The sequence below is a fragment of the Coregonus lavaretus genome (assembly GCF_964263955.1).
Source record: "Coregonus lavaretus genome assembly, chromosome: 4".
NCBI lineage: Eukaryota > Metazoa > Chordata > Actinopteri > Salmoniformes > Salmonidae > Coregonus > Coregonus lavaretus.
Window position 1 is genome coordinate 56,401,848 of NC_139991.1, and position 22,532 is coordinate 56,424,379.

The following is a 22,532-nucleotide window of genomic DNA, read 5'->3' on the forward strand; positions in this document are numbered from 1 at the left end:
GACTGTATGGTTTGGTTAGTGTCAGTGTCTGAGCAATATGTGTAAAATGTATGTGTAAAATATACATGTAGATATAAGGATAGTTTCGATTATAGTTCTGAGTTTATAGAATTCAGTACAACCAGAATCCTAACTATAAGGGCAAAACATAGTAAAAATAGTAACATCTAGGTGCCATCTAATCTCTTGGATCCTGACACAAATTCAACAAAGCACTACATTTCAAATGCGTGAGAGGTGACAATTCTTCAGCTTTGAGCCTTTTGTTTTCCTGTTTATCTGTGCCACAGCATCACTATAGCAGTTTTGTCAGCAAGGCGGCATAAAGGAAGACTGTTTTTGTTTTGTTCTTTTCTAGATTTGAAGGAATTGCTGATGTTGAAAGTGACACACATACTGAAGCTGCAGATACAGTGTTTGTGTGTGTGTGTACAGTTGACAAACTGTCTTGATCGATCCTTACTGTCTCCCAAGGTTGAACCTGGTGGTATATGATGAATGATTGAGTGATTGATTGAGTAGTTACACTTTATTAATCCCCACAAAGAAATGTGTTTGTCATCAAGGCAAGATATAAAATCTATAAGAAGATACACTCTTAGACATTTTTTTGGTTCTCCCACCTTTTGAAGAACCCCTTCCATAGAGTGTTCTACATGGAACCCAAAAGGGTTCTACAAGGAACCCAAAAGGGTTCTCCTATGGGGACAGTCAAATAAACTTTTTTGTAAGAGTGTACTACACACACACATATATATTATGTACATAAAGAGGGTTTAAAATGGGTCAAGGTAAGAATATTCATGAACTCATGCACTGTCCTTGGTGGTTAGGATGGACAGTTTGAGCCTTTCCTCTTGCTCCTCCTTCACCTCCTCTTGCTTCTTCTCCCGTGCTTCTCCCTCCACATGGTACCCCACCATCAGCTGGTACACAATCACCCCCACCACCGCACCAATGAAGGGGGCAAAGATGGGCACAAAGAACCAGTAGGCATTAGCCCTGTGGGAGACCAAGACAGAGACAAGGTTGTATGTCTATGGAGATTAAATAGTGAAAGCAGAGCTATTATCTTTAATGACGTGTGGTTAGATAGAATGTCTCATAACACATGCATTAAGGCATTATTAGAAAGAAAGAAAGAACATTGAAAAAAATACAGAAAAATTAAAACGGGAGAAGAATCCAAAAGAGACTCACGTGAATACCTCACCACCCCAGCCAGCTAGGGCAGTAAAGATGCGTGGGCCCAGGTCCCTGGCAGGGTTGACAGCGTAGCCCGAGTTGAAGCCCATTGACAGGCCTATGACCAGCACCACGAACCCCACCGTGAAGGCCTCCAGGCTCCGGGGGATGGGGTTATTGTAGGGGTCCACGATGGCCAGGATACACACGATCAGAGCTGCTGTGCCTATCATCTGTAACACAGCCAGGCTCAGTTTTACATGGTTGTTGCAGGCATGTTGTCATGTACTACGGTTTCCATACAGGATAATATTCCATATAACTACTTGTGATTCTGAGGCTGTCCTAATACGGAATACTAATATACTATAGTATACTAATAGTGTGAATGTACCTGGTCAAAGAATCCATTAACCAGAGTGAGATGTTTGGAGGGATATGTGGCAAAGATCCCAGCAGTGGCATTCTCACCCACAACGATCAGTGTTCCATGGCCATAGTCCCACAATGCATCTGGAGAAACCATGGCAACATGTAAGAGATCACAATGTGTGTGGTATCATCTACAGTAGCTGTAGAACCTTGAAACTCCCTTTGGGAGAAAATAACAGTTATTTTCAGTCTGTCTAAACTTTGACAGTCTTGAGAATGTTTTCGGTGGAATATGGCCACCGGAAAAACTTGTTGTTGTTGTTGTTGTTGTTGCTGCTGCTGTTTGGACATTTCTGATAATATAAATTATCTGAATCCCACTAACCAAAATACATGCCAAATATGATCCCAGCTCCCAGGAAGGCCCCTATAGTCTGGAACAAGAAAAACACAGGGAATTTCCTCCAAGGTTCTCTCCCCAATAGACAGAGGGCGAAGGTCACCGTTGGGTTCAGGTGGCCTCCTGTGACAAAGAACAATTTGGAAAATGGTGAATGGCCATTTCTCAATTTCATTCTATTCTATTCCATTTTCTCTGTGTAGAAAACACCCAAGACCATCTCTCTTAAAATCAAGTCTCTGAGTGAGAGAGAAAACAACCAGACCCTATCAAGACCAAAGATGATTCTCTTCAAATCTTTTCTTGGAGGGAAAAAAGGGACCTGAGACTATCTGCCGTAATAGTAGGTAGAATGCCTCTTAGGACGGGATGTCTCAGTGACACAGTAAATTGGAGAGATTCATTTTATTTTTAAGGCTGCCATGTGTATTAGAGGGCAACAGCCTTATTATAGAGGCATTGAAAATGTGGGCACAAATGAACTGCGGAAATCTCTGTGCCTTTGCTTTGAAAGATGAATCCTTGTATAGTGAATCAAGTAATAACGCATTTTGCGATTTCACACTTTCCTTTCAATCATGGACCCAATGGCTTTAAAATTCAAGGGGCAAGCCAGCATCATTCTTCTTGTCTCTGTGAGCTTCTCTGATGTCTACTGTTTGCTTACTGCTCTCTCTCTCGCTCTCTCACCCTTTCTCTCTCACCCCCCCTCTCTCTCGCTCTCTCTCTCTCTCTCTCTCTCTCTCTCTCTCTCTCTCTCTCTCTCTCTCTCTCTCTCTCTCTCTCTCTCTCTTTCCTTGTCTCTGACTGTCTTACCTCAAAGAAAACACATCTGCAAGGGTAAATATTGCACTTTAGATTAGTGTCAGTTTACCTTAGGTAGAATGTGTCTGTCACAACAGGCAACTGATACTCCCAATAGACTCGCTACTGTCAGACAGTAATGTCTGGAGTAATGAAACCTTCTTGTCCTGACCTTGATTTCAGAGGAAGTAAGAGTAATAATGCACCCCCCTCACCTGAGATCTGTCCGCTGACCAGGATGCCCAGTGTGGCAGCGAAGCCAAAGGCAAAGTTGACGGTGAGGAACATTCCATGGGAGCCACCACTCAGCACCAGCTGGGCCACCGCACCACAGCCAAACATCTAAGGAGAAGGGAGAGAGACAGGTTAGAGGAGAAACACTGTGCATGGGTAACCAAACCCATGTGAACATTGCAGTGTTGTTGTGTTATGTTTTGTTGAATACATGTTTAAACATTATACATATCCCCTGTATACACTATAAATAAGGGTCATCATCACCATCAACATCATCAACAAGTTTACTTTGGCATGCATATCCTGTACCAGTCCAGTCTGTTTCTGCTGTAGTCAACTTGTCGGGCCAAAATAGTTTTTCAATCAACTTTTGCCTGAGCGCTATGTGCACTCAGGATCCAAAAAATGCCTGTGGTCGAGCGGTGGTCTAGTACCATCTCAAATATGTTTCTTGGACTCTGTATGGCACTCAGACAGACAGACAGTAGAAAATAGGTCACCCAAGACGATCAATGCCTTTAACAGCTTGACCTGAGTATCACCCCGCTTGCTGTGCCATGCATGTGACCATTTAGCCTACTGATCTTGACTGAGGTGTGGCTTCCATTGACCCGAGAGGCCATGTGTGTGTTGATATGGGTGGTCCTGGTCCAGGGGTCCTGGTGGTGGCCGGGCCGATCATATTTTCAACAAAGCAGCATGGTGGATCATACAGAAACATACAGTGCATTCGGAAAGTATTCAGATCCCTTGACGTTTTCCAAATTTTTTAACGTTACAGCCTTAAATGGATTCAATTGTTTTTTTTAACCCCTCATCAATCTAGACACAATACCCCATAATGGCAAAGCAAAAACAGATTTTTATACATTTTTGCAAATGTATAAAAAACAACAACTGAAATATCACATTTACATAAGTATTCAGACCCTTTTCTCAGTACTTTGTTGAAGCACCTTTGGCAGTGATTACAGCCTCAAGTCTTCTTGGGTATGATGCTACAAGTTTGGCACACCTGTATGTGGGGAGTTTCTCCCATTCTTCTCTGCAGATCCTCTCAAGCTCTGTCAGGTTGGATGGGGAGCGTCGCTGCACAGCTATTTTCAGGTCTCTCCAGAGAAGTCCGGGGTCTGGCTGGGCCACTCAAGGACATTCAGAGACTTGTCCCAAAGCCACTCCTGCGTTGTCTTGGCTGTGTGCTTAGGGTCGTTGTCCTGTTGGAAGGTGAACCTTCACCCCAGTCTGAGGTCCTGAGCGCTCTTGAGCAGGTTTTCATCAAGGATCTCTCTGTATGTTGCGCCGTTCATCTTTCCCTCGATCCTGACTAGTCTCCCAGTCCCTGCTGCTGAAAAACATCCCCACAGCATGATGCTGCCACCACCATGCTTCACCGTAGGGATGGTGCCAGGTTTCCTCCAGACGTTACGCTTGGCATTCAGGCCAAAGAGTTGAATCTTGGTTTCATCAGACCAGAGAATCTTGTTTCTCATGGTCTGAGAGTCCTTTGGGTGCCTTTTGGCAAACTCCAAGCGGACTGTCATGTGCCTTTTACTGAGGAGTGGCCTCCATCTGGCCACTCTACCATAAAGGCCTGATTGGTGGAATGCTGCAGAGATGCTTGTCCTTCTGGAAGGTTTTCCCATCTCCACAGAGGAACTCTGGAGCTCTGTCAGAGTGACCATCGGGTTCTTGGTCACCTTCCTGACCAAGGCCCTTCTCCCCCGATTGCTCAGTTTGGCCGGGCGGCCAGCTCTAGTAAGAGTCTTGGTGGTTCCAAACTTCTTCCATTTAAGAATGATGGAGGCCATTGTGCTCTTGGGGACCTTCAATGCTGCAGAAATGTTTTGGTACCCTTCCCCAGATCTGTGTCTCGACACAATCCTGTCTCGGAGCTCTATGGACAATTCCTTGAACTTCATGGCTTTGTTTTTGCTCTGACATGCACTGTCAACTGTGGGACCTTATATAGACATCTGTGTGCCTTTCCAAATCATGTCCAATCAATTGAATTTACCACAGGTGGACTCCAATCAAGTTGTAGAAACATCTCAAGGATGATCAATGGAAATAGGATGCATCTGAGCTCAATTTCGAGTCTCATAGCAAAGGCTCTGAATACTTATGTAAATAACTTTCTAAAACCTGTTTTCGCTTTGGCATTATGGGGTATTGTGTGTAGATTGATGAGGAAACAAATTAATTTAATCAATTTTAGAACAAGATTGTAACGTAACAAAATGTGGAAAAAGTCAAGGGATCTGAATACTTTCTGAATGTATGCCGAGTTTCCTTGGGAAGATATCATCTTTCTATATGCATTTGATCAACGGTGTGTTGTGGTGGGTGGGTCATGGTGCCTATTGACGATACTATCTATATAATCTACTTGTGGAGCCTTCTTTAGAGCAGAGAAGACCTGCCTTCAGGCAGTCAGGGCCTGTGGAGTTCTGTTTGCCAGGGAGGCATAAGGCTTCACTCAGTAGTGTGGCCAAACAGTGGATCAGACATCAGTTAGACCTCTCACGCTGCAGGCTAGGAAAATACCAGATGGCAAAACCACCCCCTCTCAGTTTGTATCTTCTCTCCAGCTACTGTTATTGTTCTGTGTGAGGGTTAACATTGGAAACAGCTGACCCCAGGTAGCTGTTTTATTTGGATTTAGCGGAATACCAACGGGGATGCCAGGGCCTTACCTACGTGGACGAGTTGGTTCCATGACAATACTTTTTCACCTTAGAGGGCAAGGCTAGGTTTTGAGTTTTTCCTAAAGCAGGTATTCAGGAGAATATGGTCATTAATGAATTATAGATCGTTTAACAGTTTAATGAATTTGTATATTTTACAGAAAGATTAAGTTAATTATTGTAAATATGGAATGTAATATCTAAAAGGAAGCATGAATAATTATGTGATAATCTCTCTTTCCCTCAGAATAAATTACCTTGCTATACGGAAAACAATTTAAAGTTCTTTAAATGTATCAATTTAAAGTTCTTTAAATGTATCAATTTAAAGTAAAGGATGTTTATTTTCAGTGTATGTTTTTCATGTAGAAGACTTGAGAGGTTAATTAAAATGTGATAATAAAATAATATTGATAAGCTGATAATATAATTCACAGTGTCAGTTCTGCTTGTATTGCCACTGCGAACAATGTGGGAAGAGCTATCCTTTTACATTCACAAGCTCAAAGCATTGCTTTAAACAGCACATTTACATTAAGATGAAATTTCACAAAAATTAGAAAACAAGCAATTAAGTCGTTAGAGGATATTAGATACTTAATTAACAATCGCTTTGCTTAATTACATGCTTCATCCATATTTTTGAAGACATTATTTTCATACCCACAAGCTATCAATCAACTCCTACTTGTTGGATAGATAATGATAGTAAGGTACTGTGTTTCCAATTCACATTCACCCACTCACTTTAACAGGGTTTTACATACATAGGTAATACTATTGTAGTAATGAAGAACAGTCCCCACTCACCACCAGTATGAGGGTTCCCAGGCACTCTGCCAGAGCCTGGCGTAGCAGCATGTGACGGATCTGAAAGGTCCTTGCGAGCTTGTCCATAAGTGCCTTCTGTTTTCCCATGATGCAGCTGTGGGTCGTCCAGTGACAACAGGGTTGGTTGTGGAGGAGCGGGGCTGACTAGGAATGTGTGTCAAGGAGGGCCGTGTGTCAACTCTATAAGCACTCAGAGAGGGATCCCTCCCTCGTTGAGAAAAAAAATGAAAACATGTCTCTCCTGGATTCTGAACGCCTCCCTCCACATCTCCACCCATTTCTTTTTTTTTCTTTTTTTTTCTCGGTAAGTCCCCTTTTTTCTACTTTTTCCTCCCCTGTTTTCTTTACCTTTCCCTCACTTTAATTCAGATGGATTAGTACTACAACTACTACTACTTGGTGTTTTGAAACTTGGTCAAACTTGTCGCCTCCTTGTATGCAGCCAAAACTACAGCCTCTACAAAGAGGTCTGAACCTTCACGTCACAGCAGGTAGTTTGATAGTGTAACTGGTTCAAGCTATAATCCATGTGTTCCCCCTTAATCACTAAAATAGTTTTACGCAGGGTACTTACATTCCCCTATTTAGCAGATGTTATTGTGGGTGTAGCGAAATGTTCCAAGCTCCAACAGTGCAGTGATATCTAACAATACACAACAATACACACAAATCTAAAATAACAAATAATGGAATTTAGATATTGGCGGGAACTGGAACATGCTGTTGTACACGTCGATCCAGGGCATTCCAAACATGCTCAATGGGTGACATGTCTGGTAAGTATCCAGGCCATGGAAGGACTGGGACATTTTCAGCCTCCAGGAATTGTGTATAGATCCTTGCGACATGGGGCCGTGCTTTATCATGCTGAAACATGAGGTGATGGCAGTTGATGAATGGTACGACAATGGGCCTCAGGATCTCGTCACGGTATCTCTGTGCATTGAAATTGCCATTGATCAAATGCAATTGTGTTCGTTGTCCGTAGTTTATGCCTGTCTGCCTGCCCATACCATAACCCCACTACTACCATGGGGCACTCTGTTCACAACGTTAACATCAGCAAACTACTCACCCACACGACACCATACACTTGGTCTGTGATTGTGAGGCCGGTTGGACGTACTGCGAAATTCTCTAAAACGACGTTGGAAGCGGCTTATGGTAGAGAAATTAACATTCAATTATCTGGCAACAGCTCTGGTGGACATTCCTGCAGTCAGCATGCCAATTGCTTACTCCCTCAAAACTTGAGACATCTGTGGCATTGTGTTGTGTGACAAAACTGCACATTTTAGAGTGGCATTTATTGTCCCCAGCACACCTGTGTAATGATCATGCTGCTTAATAATCTTCTTGATATGCCACATCTGTCAGGTGGATGGATTATCTTGGCAAGGGAGCATTGCGCACTAACAGGGAATTAAACAAATTTGTGTAACAAAATTCGAGAGAAATAACCGTTTTGTGCGTATGGAACATTTCTGGGATCTTTTATTTCAGCTCATGAAACATGGGACCAACACTTTACATGTTGCGCCTATATTTTTGTTCAGTGTATGTGATGGGATGTATAGACATTACGGACAGTATGTGGATACAATATGTAGTATATCTGTAGAATACAGCAATAGTTTAATAGAATTGCCTTGACTAGAATACAGTATAATACATAATAGAATGAGTAAAACAGTATATAAACATTATTAAAGTGACCAGTGTTCTATGTCTATGTACATAGGGCAGCAGCCCCGAGCCGACTAGGTAAAACATCTGTCGATGTATTCTTGAGCAAGGCACTTAACCCTAATTGTTCCTGTAAGTCGCTCTGGATAAGAGCGTCTGACAAATGTCATATTGGAGTCACTTTTATTGAAAGTAAGAATAGAAAATGTTTCTGAACACTTCTATATTAATGTGGATGCTACCATGATTATGGATTATTATGAATGAATCGTGAAGAATGATAAGTGAGCCTCTGTACAGAGGCACAAATATCATACAGGTGTAAGAACTTAATTTGACCAGTACTGTCATAGCAAAATAATCCTGCAGCAACAGGATTTTAACATTAATCCATAATGTTGCTTGATCGGTGGTTAGGCTATTAGCTGGCCAAAATTAGGCTGCAATAATATCTTATCTATTAACTTAGAAAGAAAATCACCCCACTCATCATTCACCATTCAGTTCTTTTGGGGAAAACAAAACAAAAACAAACAAAAAATGCAAATGCATCCAACGAGTTTCTAGAATCACAAGTTTGATATAGTCATTGCATGCTAGGAATATGGGACCAAATACTTTAATACACTATAACTGAATTTGCCCAAATACTTATGACTTATTGAAATGGGGGGACCAGATACGTCATTTGCTTTAATTTCTAAACGGTAAAACAGAAATATATGAAAATACTCTTGAATAAAAGGTGACATTCTGTACTGTCGCTTCACATGAAACTCATATCCAAAATGCTGGAGTAAATGTTAGCTTCACTGTCTAAATACATATGGAGGGGAGTGTATATTGTACAATTACCATACACAATAGCATTACTGATTTGGAAATTATATACTTAAACGGCTTGGCAAAAAAACAATATTAAAACAGCTGAATTCTCCCAACAACACAGAAAGGGCCCCGGGTGCATTTTTTTTATCCGTTCAATCTAATTTGAGATTTTTCTGGCTACAATAATTATCAGTTTAGCTTAAACCAATTCTCCAGAACTCAGGGAAATGCTATATTGGAGTCAAATCAGACCACATTCTGGGATTTGACAGTTTGGCTGGGAATGGAACAGTACCAGAGGGTCTGGTCAGAGTTATTACTCTGTGCTCTGTATGTGGTCGACTGGACCATTCTCTAACTCCTCAGGGTTAACAAAGTGGCTCTTTAACACCATACTAGGGCCAGGAGTTTTTCGTGACCATGTGACTTGACTAGAAATAACTCTGGGCGAAAGTTATGAGGCTTTAAGCATATATAGTTGAAGTCTGAGGTTTGCATACACTTAGGTTGGAGTCATTAAAACTCGTTTTTCAACCACTCCACACATTTCTTGTTAACAAACTATAGTTTTGGCAAGTTGGTTAGGACATCTACTTTGTGCATGACACAAGTCATTTTTCCAACAATTGTTTACCGACAGATTATTTCACTTATAATTCACTGTATCACAATTCCAGTGGGTCAGAAGTTTACATACACTAAGTTGACCGTGCCTTTAAACAGCTTGGAAAATTCCAGAAAATGATGTCATGGCTTTAGGCCATCTGGCCCCAGGCTTATTGACATCATTTGAGTCAATTGAAGGTGTACCTGTGGATGTATTTCAAGGCCTACCTTCAAACTCAGAGCCTCTTTGCTTGACATCATGGGATAATCAAAAGAAATCAGCCAAGACCTCAGAAAAAAGATTGTAGACCTCCACAAGTCTGGTTCATCCTTGGGGGCAATTTCCAAATGCCTGAAGGTACCACGTTCATCTGTACAAACAATAGTACGCAAGTATAAACACCATGGGACCATGCATCCGTCTTACTGCTCAGGAAGGAGACGCGTTCTGTCACCTAGAGATAAACGTACTTTGGTGCGAAAAGTGCAAATAAATCCCAGAACAACAGCAAAGGACCTTGTGAAGATGCTGGAGAAACAGGTACAAAAGTATCTATATCCACAGTAAAACGAGTCCTATATCGACATAACCTGAAAGGCCGCTCAGCAAGGAAGAAGCCACTGCTCCAAAACCGCCATAAAAAAGCCAGACTACGGTTTGCAACTGCACTTGGGGACAAAGATCATACTTTTGGGAGAAATGTCATCTGGTCTGATGAAACAAAAATAGAACTGTTTGGCCATAATGACCATCGTTATGTTTGGAGGAAAAAGGGGAAGGCTGCAAGCCAAAGAACACCATCCCAACCGGGAAGCACAGGGGTGGCAGCATCATGCTGTGGGGGTGCTTTGCTGCAGGAGGGACTGGTGCACTTCACAAAATAGATGGCATCAAAAGGAAGTATAATTATGTGGATATATTGAAGCAACATCTCAAGACATCAGTCAGGAAGTTAAAGCTTGGTCGCAAATAGGTCTTCCAAATGGACAATGACCCCAAGCATACTTCCAAAGTTGTGGCAAAATGGCTTAAGGACAACAAAGTCAAGGTATTGGAGTGGCCATCACAAAGCCCTGACCTCAATCCTATAGAAAATTTGTGGGCAGAACTGAAAAAGCGTGTGCGAGTAAGGAGGCCTACAAACCTGACTCAGTTACACCAGCTCTGTCAGGAGGAATGGGCCAAAATTCATCCAACTTATTGTGGGAAGCTTGTGGAAGGCTACCCAAAAATTTAAAGGCAATGCTACCAAATACTAATTGAGTGTATGTAAACTTCTGACCCACTGGGAATGTGATGAAAGAAATAAAAGCTGAAATAAATCATTCTCTCTACTATTATTCTGACATTTCACATTCTTAAAATAAAGTGGTGATCCTAACTGACCGAAGACAGGGAATTGTTACAAGGATTAAATGTCAGGAATTGTGAAAAACTGAGTTTAAATGTATTTGGCTAAGGTGTATGTAAACTTCTGACTTCAACTGTAACTAGGGCCCAGAGTCTTTCCTTTCAGATTGTATGGTTAGTGAAACTCATGCCCCTAACCATTCTCCATGTCTGGCTTATTGTGTTGTAGCTATACAGTAGGATATACAGTGGGATCTAATTCTGAGAGAACAGGTTGTAACTGATATCCTGAGGCTATGTCTCTGTCCTGGAATCAGAGGAGACCTACTTTTGTCACCTCCACTAAAGGACCACAAAAGTGTTAAGGAGGCAGGATCAGAGGGGTTTTGTCCTGACTAAGAAAGTAGCACCCCGCCCCTTTTAGAGGGAAGTTCATAGCCTTTTGTTTGTGTCATTCTTGTTATTTTTTTATCTCTTTATTTTTTATAAAAAAAATGTAGGTGGTAGGTCAGCTTTAATATTTCCGATAGATTGTAACTTCCATCAATGTAATTGTCTGCATCACTTCCAATCCCCCATATGTTTTTTTCTCTCGCAAATAGATATATATATATATACATATGTACATATATACATATATATATATATATATATATATATACATACACACATATATATACACACATATACATACACATATACACATACATACACACACATATATATATATACATACATACATATATACATACATCCATACACACACACATATCCTTTTAAAAATATATTTCCCTTCATTACTTTCCAACCCCACCACCCCTTCCCCAATTGGAGTAAACTAGTGAACAACAACGCTTAGGCCTCTACTTCCAGCCCATACATACTATATACATTTTATGGACACAGTCAAATTCTACAATAATTATATTTTGTTTGTTTTTACTCCTGAACTCCCTCTGATCATTTTCATGATGTCCATCTGGTTTGCTTCTATATGCATATTTTTCTAACTGTGCTCTTTCACAAAAGCTCTCAACCTATAACCTATATACTTATTATGGACACAGAATGCTTTACATTAGTTATCTTGTTGTTATTAGTTGTTGTTATTAGTCCCATCCTTCAGCTCCATTCAACACCTCCCATCTATCTCGTAACACCATCCATATTGGATTTCTATTTGCCATATATTTTTTAACTGTACTGTGATGTTTTACAAAAGTTCTGAACCTTTCTATTCTCATTGTTTCTACAGATCGTAAATTGAAAATATTTGTTTTTGCTAAAAGTATTATAATATTATTGATCGATTGACTATGACTTTTCAGATCACCCAGTAGTGCTATCTGCAGGGTTAGCTCCAGGTAAATATTGCAATCCTTTAGCCATTCCTGGACCTGTGTCCAAAAACAAGCTATAAATGGACAGTACCAAAACAAATGATCTAATGATTCTGTCTCTTCGCAGCAAAATCTGCAGAGCTGGGAAGATTGTATCCCCCATATAAATAACATTCTATTGGTAGCAAGAATTTTATATAATAATTTAAATTGAAAAATTATATGTTTTGAATCCGGCGTCATTTTGCGTATCAATTCATAAACACTATGCCATGGAATCGGTACGTCAAAAATTTCTTCCCAACTATTTTGCAATCTATATGGGATGGCTGTCAATCCTTTGGTCCTTAAATGAAACTGGTATACTTTTTTATTTATCACAATTTTCTTTAACCAATTATATTCTTTAATGCAAGGCTGACAGACAAGTTCCTTACTTTTTCCCCCTTCCACTTTCCTTTTCCATTTTTGCAGTAATGCTGCAATTATTTGGTTGTAATTTTGGGTAGAGCAGACATTTCCATATGTTTTTGTTAGCTGCATGTGCGACATAACTCCACCAGTCCTACCGATAATATAATTTACGAAGATTATACAATTTTTAAACATTTTGTCAACAAAAAAAAGTTTTTTGATCAATTAGTATATTTGAGTTTAACCACAATATTTGTTGCATTATTTGTTCTGTCGTTTCTGGAGGATTAAATTGAATTGTGTCATTCTTACTGTACACATACTGTACTCACACCCAGGCATGCACGCACAAACACACAGACAAATATCCCAAGTTAAGTCATACAGTAAGAGGGAGGACAGGATGGGAAAGGGAGGATGTTACCCAACATTCGTGTCCAAGTATTTCCTTGGAGAACTATTAAAATCACTGTGGAGAAAATAGATTACATTAGTTAGTCATGGTTTCAATCAGCTCAACCACTAGCTATGTTTCAAAGTGTAAATCATATTGCTAGCCTATGCATTAATGTGTATGCATAATGGTGGTCCATGGGTGTGCTGTCGAGATAGAGGAAATAACATGGTCAGTGATGTAACAGTGAGGACACACACACACACACACTGGCATATTGTACTGGGACTGGATTTTCTCTCATTCGCTCAGATTCCGGTTTACTATATAATGGTCTCTCCATGTTCTCTGTGCAAGTATTCAGAGCTGGCAAGCTTCATGTCTCCCCTGCTTTACATCCAAACATTCCACCTTGTCATACCGCAACTTAGAATAAAAGAACACTGTCTACTTGATTTTACCCTCTCTTTAAGCATTATACATTAGCAACATGATATTACACACTGTGCTCTTGATTTAATTGCCAGCAGGTTTTTACAAATCGTACTTGCTGCTCTGTGTAGTCTCTTGGGTATTTCTGCCTTTTATGGTGAACAATACAGTGGAGGTTCGTAGAATGTTGTTGGCAAACTTTTCCCCTTGACACTGCGGTCCAACGCAGGAGAGATGTGCTACTGTATCCACTCATGGGGTATTCAGGGTTAGGCTCCTTTTTCTCCATAGATACAAACACCTTATCAGACACTGGCGTGTGTTAAAGCATCTAGACCTCTCACAAACTCTCTGAACTGTGGATTAGAAACCAAACGAACTCAATCTTTGGTATCTCCTTGGCAAATACAAACGCAATATACCGATCCTAAACTAATGAATATGAAATGTAATGACTCGGGTTGATGCTTGATGCGGAACATGCTTTGCAGAACATGCTGAATATGTATTTGTTCACACCTACAGAACTGCATAACTTGGTGTCCCAGCCGAGGCGAGCTGAGCTGAGTCTGCCTGTCTCTGTAGCAGAGCTGAATGTGCGACTAAAATGGCATCCTATTCCCTACATAGTGCACTACTTTTGCTCTGGTCAAACGTAGTGCACTATATAGGGAATAGGGTACCATTTGGGACTCAGACAAGGTCTCCTTATTCAAGCATCGCCTATAAGCCTCCTGGGACCTGCGATATAGGATATCAGCTTTACAATCTCTCTATTCTGGCCCTCAGATAAGGTAGGTAGGTAGGTATGTTCTCTGAATATGAGACCGTTCAGTCTGGATTACCGTCGCATTACAGACAAAACACACAGAGGAGGTGACACGCACATACACACAAATGTAAAGGCACAAATGCATACAAACACGCATGCATGTTCATTTGTACTTGCCCAATTGTGCATGCAGACGGACGGACAGGCGGTCAAATGGTCAAACAGAATTGTGTGAATGTTTTGTGTTATAGTGATAGGAGGGAACTCAGTATAGCAATATAGAGTTGTGTGTTTCTACCCAGCTTTAGGTTTTGTGACGATAACCTATTGTCATTACCTATATCTATTGACTTAACACTGGCTGTGTCAACATCCATTTCCCCCTCACTTTACCGTAACTAACCAGTAGGCGGCAGCATTTGACCACAACTGAAACCAGAGTCCAGCTCAGCACCATGGTGGTGGGTTACTATACCTTCTACACTGGAGTAGCACACACCCCCACAAGCTTTATATATACTTTCATAATACTAATACTACAGGAAATTAGCTTTAAAACTGCAGAAATTTCTCTCAGACTCATGGCAAAATGTGTAGAATAGCAGGAAATGAGCTCAGTGATTCTTGAAAGTTGGGACAATCCTTGTCCGGCAGGGAAACCTTATTTTTATAGTTGTTATTTATTTATTTTTGCATTATTTGAGCTTTAAAATGTACATTTAGGGGAATTTTATAATATAAAATAGTAGATTTTTTGAATTTTCTAAGTACTTTCAATATTATTACTTTCCATGTCGGCTCTATGCCTGGAAATGCCCTTGTCCGGAGCAAAGGATCCCAATTTCAAACTCTCTAAAAAAGTGTTTGAATTTTAAAATTGGCAAAAATGTATATTAAAGGGATACTTCAGAATTTTGGCAATGAAGCCCTTTATCTACTTCCCCAGAGTCAGATGAACTCGTGGATACCATTTTTATGTCTTTGCGTGCAGTATGAAGAAAGTTGCTAACTAGCATTAGTGCAATGACTGAAAGTCTAATAAACTTCCAGTCATTGCGCTAACACTAGTTAGCATTAGCTTGCAAAACTACTTATTATATCCTTCATACTGGACACAGAGTCATAAAAATTACAGTGGGGAAAAAAAGTATTTAGTCAGCCACCAATTGTGCAAGTTCTCCCACTTAAAAAGATGAGAGAAACCTGTAATTTTCATCATATGTACACGTCAACTATGACAGACAAATTGAGAAAAAAAATTCCAGAAAATCACATTGTAGGATTTTTAATGATTTTATTTGCAAATTATGGTGGAAAATAAGTATTTGGTCACCTACAAACAAGCAAGATTTCTGGCTCTCGGAGACCTGTAACTTCTTCTTTAAGAGGCTCCTCTGTCCTCCACTCGTTACCTGTATTAATGGCACCTGTTTGAACTTGTTATCAGTATAAAAGACACCTGTCCACAACCTCAAACAGTCACACTCCAAACTCCACTATGGCCAAGACCAAAGAGCTGTCAAAGGACACCAGAAACAAAATTGTAGACCTGCACCAGGCTGGGAAGACTGAATCTGCAATAGGTAAGCAGCTTGGTTTGAAGAAATCAACTGTGGGAGCAATTATTAGGAAATGGAAGACATACAAGACCACTGATAATCTCCCTCGATCTGGGGCTCCACGCAAGATCTCACCCCGTGGGGTCAAAATTATCACAAGAACGGTGAGCAAAAATCCCAGAACCACACGGGGGCCCTAGTGAATGACCTGCAGAGAGCTGGGACCAAAGTAACAAAGCCTACCATCAGTAACACACTACGCCGCCAGGGACTCAAATCCTGCAGTGCCAGACGTGTCCCCCTGCTTAAGCCAGTACATGTCCAGGCCCGTCTGAAGTTTGCTAGAGTGCATTTGGATGATACAGAAGAGGATTGGGAGAATGTCATATGGTCAGATGAAACCAAAATAGAACTTTTTGGTAAAAACTCAACTCGTTGTGTTTGGAGGACAAAGAATGCTGAGTTGCATCCAAAGAACACCATACCTACTGTGAAGCATGGGGGTGGAAACATCATGCTTTGGGGCTGTTTTTCTGCAAAGGGACCAGGACGACTGATCCGTGTAAAGGAAAGAATGAAGGGGGCCATGTATCGTGAGATTTTGAGTGAAAACCTCCTTCCATCAGCAAGGGCATTGAAGATGAAACGTGGCTGGGTCTTTCAGCATGACAATAATCCCAAACACACCGCCCGGGCAACGAAGGAGTGGCTTCGTAAGAAGCATTTCAAGGTCCTGGAGTGGCCTAGCCAGTCTCCAGATCTCAACCCCATAGAAAATCTTTGGAGGGAGTTGAAAGTCTGTGTTGCCCATCGACAGCCCCAAAACATCACTGCTCTAGAGGAGATCTGCATGGAGGAATGGGCCAAAATACCAGCAACAGTGTGTGAAAACCTTGTGAAGACTTACAAAAAACGTTTGACCTGTGTCATTGCGAACAAAGGGTATATAACAAAGTATTGAGAAACTTTTGTTTTTGACCAAATACTTATTTTCCACCATAATTTGCAAATAAATTCATAAAAAATCCTACAATGTGATATTCTGGAAATTTTTTCCTCATTTTGTCTGTCATAGTTGACGTGTACCTATGATGAAAATTACAGGCCTCTCTCATCTTTTTAAGTGGGAGAACTTGCACAATTGGTGGCTGACTAAATAAAAAATTTCCCCACTGTCTATCCACAAGTTCATCTGACTCTGCTGAAGTACTTAAAGTGCCTCATTGCCAAAGTCCCAAAGTATCCCTTTAACTGAAACATTTTTGTATGTGGTTTCTTGCAATAGCCCTCTGTGACTTTAAATAATATTTATCTCAAAACGTTCAATCCTAAAAGATGTGTCCAGAAATTTAGTTTACTCATTCAATTAATCAGGAATGAGCAGGGTCAGCTATACCATAAGGACCCCTTATTCATGTTCTCATTACATATAGTGCAACAAGACCACTCATGGTCTGTAAAGTTCTCTACTTTTGATAGATTTTTAAAAAACTATATTGGAATCACCATGGTCACAACCATAAACTGTCAACTCCATCTGCTGATAGATTAAAATAGAATATGAATTTTGGTTTAAATATGTTAAAAAGCAACTGAGGAAAAACTAAAGTGCTCTGTGCATACCACTTGAATGAAGAAGAAAAATGAAAATGTTGTAAACATCAACTCCATCAGATTTTTGTCTAACGTCAACTCCATCAGAGTTCAAAAATATCTGATAGAATGGTTATGTTTTTATTGGGTATTTTCAAATGAATAATTTTCCATATTTTACAAAAGTTTGTGTTGAACTTTTATTTTTAGAGGTAAAAATATTTATGTTTTGAATATCTGTTGTCAACCCCGTCAGTGGCTTGTCAACTCTGTCACTGATGGCTAAGCCCCTTAGGCTTGATTTTTTTGTAAATATTTGGAAAACAATATTGTAATCATTGTTCTGCAACATATCCTTAAACAATTTAAGTATTTGCTGTGCTAGACCTAAGGGATAATGTTTGTTTTCTAAATGTTGTTTTATGTTCTAAATCTAGAAAAACATGCCAAAATGCTAATGAAATTAGCCCTGGAGCATTTAATAGTGCTATAAAACAAAACAAAAATAAGTTTGGAGATTTGTACCGTATTACAGATTTGAATAATATAATGTTATAATTAAAGAATGAAGGCCTTTAAACACTTGTTGGACAATAATTGTAAAAATGGTATGGCTTTTATGGTGTCTGACAGAGTTTACATAAATCCAGTTAGTTGCATTTTATGAATATCTAATAAATACAAATAGGAGGTTGTTCCTTTACATGGTGTGAAAGCTGATAATTTGGTCTATCAAAATACATTTTTCAAATGTTTTTATATTAATACAAATATTTGAAATGATCTCATCTTTCAAGAATCCCTAAGCTATAAAACACCAACATTTTCTCTCAGCCTCATGGCAAAATGTGTAAAATAGCATGAGATTAGCTACAGTATAAAACTGATTTTTCTTTTTTTATATCTGCCCCATGGCAAAAAAAGTACAATCCTAAAAAAAAGGAGAGGGAAAGAGGAGGGAAAACAAAACTGCCCTTAGATTGCAGGGGACCCAGCAAAACTGCGCAACGACACTGACCTTCTACCCTCTGGAGGGGCTACAGGCAGGCAGGCAGACAGGAGCCCTGGAAGTCCCAGGGGAGCGACACACAGAGCAGGTGAGGCGTGAGGGCCCAGCCGATGGTGTGGACACAAGCCATCTGGCACCCTGGGGAGGCTACTGTACACACAGACCAAGACAGGGAAGCTTTCCTCTAGTGAATCTCAAACAGAGGAGCAAGAGGATGTGTCATGACAGCCCGTCTGTTAGTTGGAACACACACTTTTCAACTGCCGCCATCCATAATGGTTCAAGACAGAATTAAATGAAAACAGTGTTTTTGAACCTACCTAGTCCATTATTGAAGATACTTTTTGGACACTGACCTGGGTTTATTGGAACAGGTATTCACTGGAGAACTTGTAGGCTACTGTTGTAATATTCCTACCACTACTACCATGCCAGTAGTACATCACTCTATTGCCCATTCACACCAGCACAACAGACATGGCCCTGTACCTGACACATTCTTCTCAACCATAAGGGGAGGGAAAACAAAAGCGGACCTAAGATCAGGGTCAAGGGACGGCTCCATTCCCCTGACACACACTGCCTACATCTGTGTCCATAAAAATCTGACCTTAGATCAGTGTTAAGGGACAATGACATTACCCAGACACCCTCCCTAATCCAAGCATGACCTGCTACATACAGCCAGTTACCATGGTGACACCATTATCACTGCTGAGTTGCTAAAGCCAAAATGTTATATTGACTTTCTTTCACGGGTGTTTGTAATAATGGCTGTATATAAGAAAAGGTATATTTTCACTGGTATATAAGTGTGAAAATCACAGTGATCTTTGTTTTTCTGCGAGCTCAATCATGAATACTGCAGTGTGTCCTTGTAATAACGTCCTTCTGTCACTGGAGCTGTGTAATAACATTAAGCACAAAAGGTCAAGGCAGATTTCTCTCTCTGTGTCGGAGTGTGTGTTTGTTTGAGTATGTGTGCGTACTGTACTGTAGATGTACACGTCGTTCATGCGAATATGTTCTGTGCTTCACTGCACTGCATACTGTATGTTGTATGTTGTGCATCATAGGGGCTCCTCATTCATTATTTTGTGGGAGCTATACTGTAGATTAAAAACAAAAAAATATGTTTTAAGTGAGAATAGGCATTGGTCTGAAGCCGAAAAATAAAGGAAATTCACATGAGCACCACAATTCCTATTCCACCCATGCTCTACCAAGGTTTTCCAGCACACAGCTTTGACCTACTGCAGTAGCTATTGTACTTCAAACTACAGTTGAAGTCTGAAGTTTACATACACCTTAGCCAAATACATTTAAACTCAGTTTTTCACAATTCCTGACATTTGATCCTAGTAAAAATTCCCTGTCTTAGGTCAGTTAGGATCACCACTTTATTTTAAGAATGTGAAATGTCAGAATAATAGTAGAGAGAATGATTTATTTCAGCTTTTATTTATTTCATCACATTCCCAGTGGGTCAGAAGTTTACATACACTCAATCAGTATTTGGTAGCATTGCCTGTAAATTGTTTAACTTGGGTCAAACATTTCGGGTAGCCTTCCACAAGCTTCCCACAATAAGTTGGGTGAATTTTGGCTCATTCCTCCTGACAGAGCTGGTGTAACTGAGTCAGGTTTGTAGGCCTCGCTCATACACACTTTTTAAGTTCTACCCACACATTTTCTATAGGATTGAGGTCAGGGCTTTGTGATGGGCACTCCAATACCTTGACTTTGTTGTCCTTAAGCCATTTTGCCACAACTTTGGAAGTATGCTTGGGGTCATTGTCCATTTGGAAGACCCATTTGCAACCAAGCTTTAACTTCCTGACTGATGTCTTGAGATGTTGCTTCAATATATCCACATAATTTTCGTTCCCCATGATGCCATCTATTTTGTGAAGTGCACCAGCCCCTCCAGCAGCAAAGCACCCCCACAGCATGATGCTGCCACCCCCGTGCTTCAAGGTTGGGATGGTGTTCTTCAGCTTGCAAGCAACCCCCTTTTTCCTCCAAACATAACGATGGTCATTATGGCCAAACAGTTCTATTTTTGTTTCATCAGACCAGAGGACATTTCTCCAAAAAGTACGATCTTTGTCCCCATGTGCAGTTGCAAACCGTAGTCTGGCTTTTTTATGCCGGTTTTGGAGCAGTGGCTTCTTCCTTGCTGAGCGGCCTTTCAGGTTATGTCGGTATAGGACTCGTTTTACTGTGGATATAGATACTTTTGTACCTGTTTCCTCCAGCATCTTCACAAGGTCCTTTACTGTTGTTCTGGGATTGATTTGCACTTTTCGCACCAAAGTACGTTCCTCTCTTGGAGACAGAACGCGTCTCCTTCCTGAGCGGTATGATGGCTGTGTGGTCCCATGGTGTTTATACTTGCGTACTATTGTTTGTACAGATGAACGTGGTACCTTCAGGCATTTGGAAATTGCTCCCAAGGATGAACCAGACTTGTGGAGGTCTACAATTTTTTTTGGCTGATTTCCATTGATTTTCCCATGATGTCAAGCAAAGAGGCACTGAATTATTTGAAGGTAGGCCTTGAAATACATCCACAGGTACACCTCCAATTGACTCAAATTATGTCAATTAGCCTATCAGAAGCTTCTAAAGCCATGACATCATTTTCTGGAATTTTCCAAGCTGTTTAAAGGCACAGTCAACTTAGTCTATGTAAACTTCTGACCCACTGGAATAATCTGTCTTTAAACAATTGTTGGAAAAATGACTTGTGTCATGCACAAAGTAGATGTCCTAACCGACTTGCCAAAACTGTAGTTTGTGGAGTGGTGGAAAAACAAGTTTTAATGACTCCAACCTAAGTGTATGTCAACTTCCGACTTCAACTGTATGTATAGGCAGGTTGCTTAGGATTCAAACCTTCTCAAACAGCCTAATTCATACTCTTAAAGGAGGTGCTTCCAAAATAATGTGATTTGTACTGCATAAAGGTTAAAGTATTGGATTCTTAACACAACACAGTAAGACATTATCACATTGCCCACTGAATGATTGACAAATGGAGGGAATGGATGATAATTGTGCAAGTTGCTTCACAATCAAATTTAAATTAGGCCTAACTGAATGAGAAGGGTGAAGAGGTTGATTTAATTTATAACAACAATATTGTAATGATGAGTTTGTGTAATGCCTATTTATCAGTGTTGGCACTCATTTTAATAATTTGACCACACGCCTTGCAGGTTGATACCATCTCTTTTATGTTTTACTTTGTAAAATGAAGCTGTTACAGGACTGTTTTATTTACTGTAACTCTATTACTAATCTAATTTATTGTAAAGGAAACGAAAACATGCTACGTGTTGCAGTAGACTTTTAGAATAATGCTAAACATATCCTTGACTCTATCCAAGTTGATGAGCAGGAAACAAATGATGCCAGTCAGCCTGCGTAGCCGGACCATCCAAACTACACCTAAACTCATTTCACACATACTAAGACAAGATTAAATTGACAATAATCTGATGAGTGACAATATTAGGCCTATCAATTGTCAAATTGTACATGTAGAGATGGGCACATATTGTAATTGACAGATGCAGGGATGGGGGCATCGCTTTATCAAATCCTCCTTCAGAGTCACTTGCAGGTAAAACATTTTGATTTCTATATAGTATCTGAAAGAGCATATTCTGCAGTTTCTATGACACTTACCTTTGTCAAATAACACTCAAATTTCAAGAGGTGCAGCTCTTTTTATTTATTTTTTAACTAATATCTGTGTTGTCCATGCATTCAGCACATTACCACTCGCACGGCAGCATTGCTCTGGCTACTAAGCAAAAACTAGTAACATAATAAATGTAAAATTAAAATATGCTATTCTGTCGTCAATGGATGAATGGGCGATATAAAACAGAAAGTAACTGATAGTGGTGCATGTGACTTCAGTTAAGTTCTGGTTAGCCGCCGATGTCGAAACCAAGTACTTGCTCAATGGCTTTCCATATCTGGGGAAAGATTAAACCAGGCCAGCGGGTGAACGACTGTGGTTTT

General features: G+C 40.2%; 1 protein-coding gene across 1 annotated transcript; it reads right to left on the bottom strand.

Annotated features, from left to right (window-relative positions):
* Positions 1-516: 516 nt before the first annotated feature.
* LOC311127973 (aquaporin-3-like) lies at positions 517-6,600 on the bottom strand (the record flags this gene model as incomplete). The annotated part of the gene is made up of 6 exons (XM_084159892.1): positions 517-1,002; positions 1,201-1,418; positions 1,580-1,698; positions 1,943-2,080; positions 2,977-3,103; positions 6,493-6,600. The coding sequence occupies 6 exons, from the start codon at positions 6,598-6,600 to the stop codon at positions 810-812; spliced, it is 903 nt and encodes a 300-aa protein (XP_084016018.1). The 3' UTR covers positions 517-809.
* Positions 6,601-22,532: the final 15,932 nt, after the last annotated feature.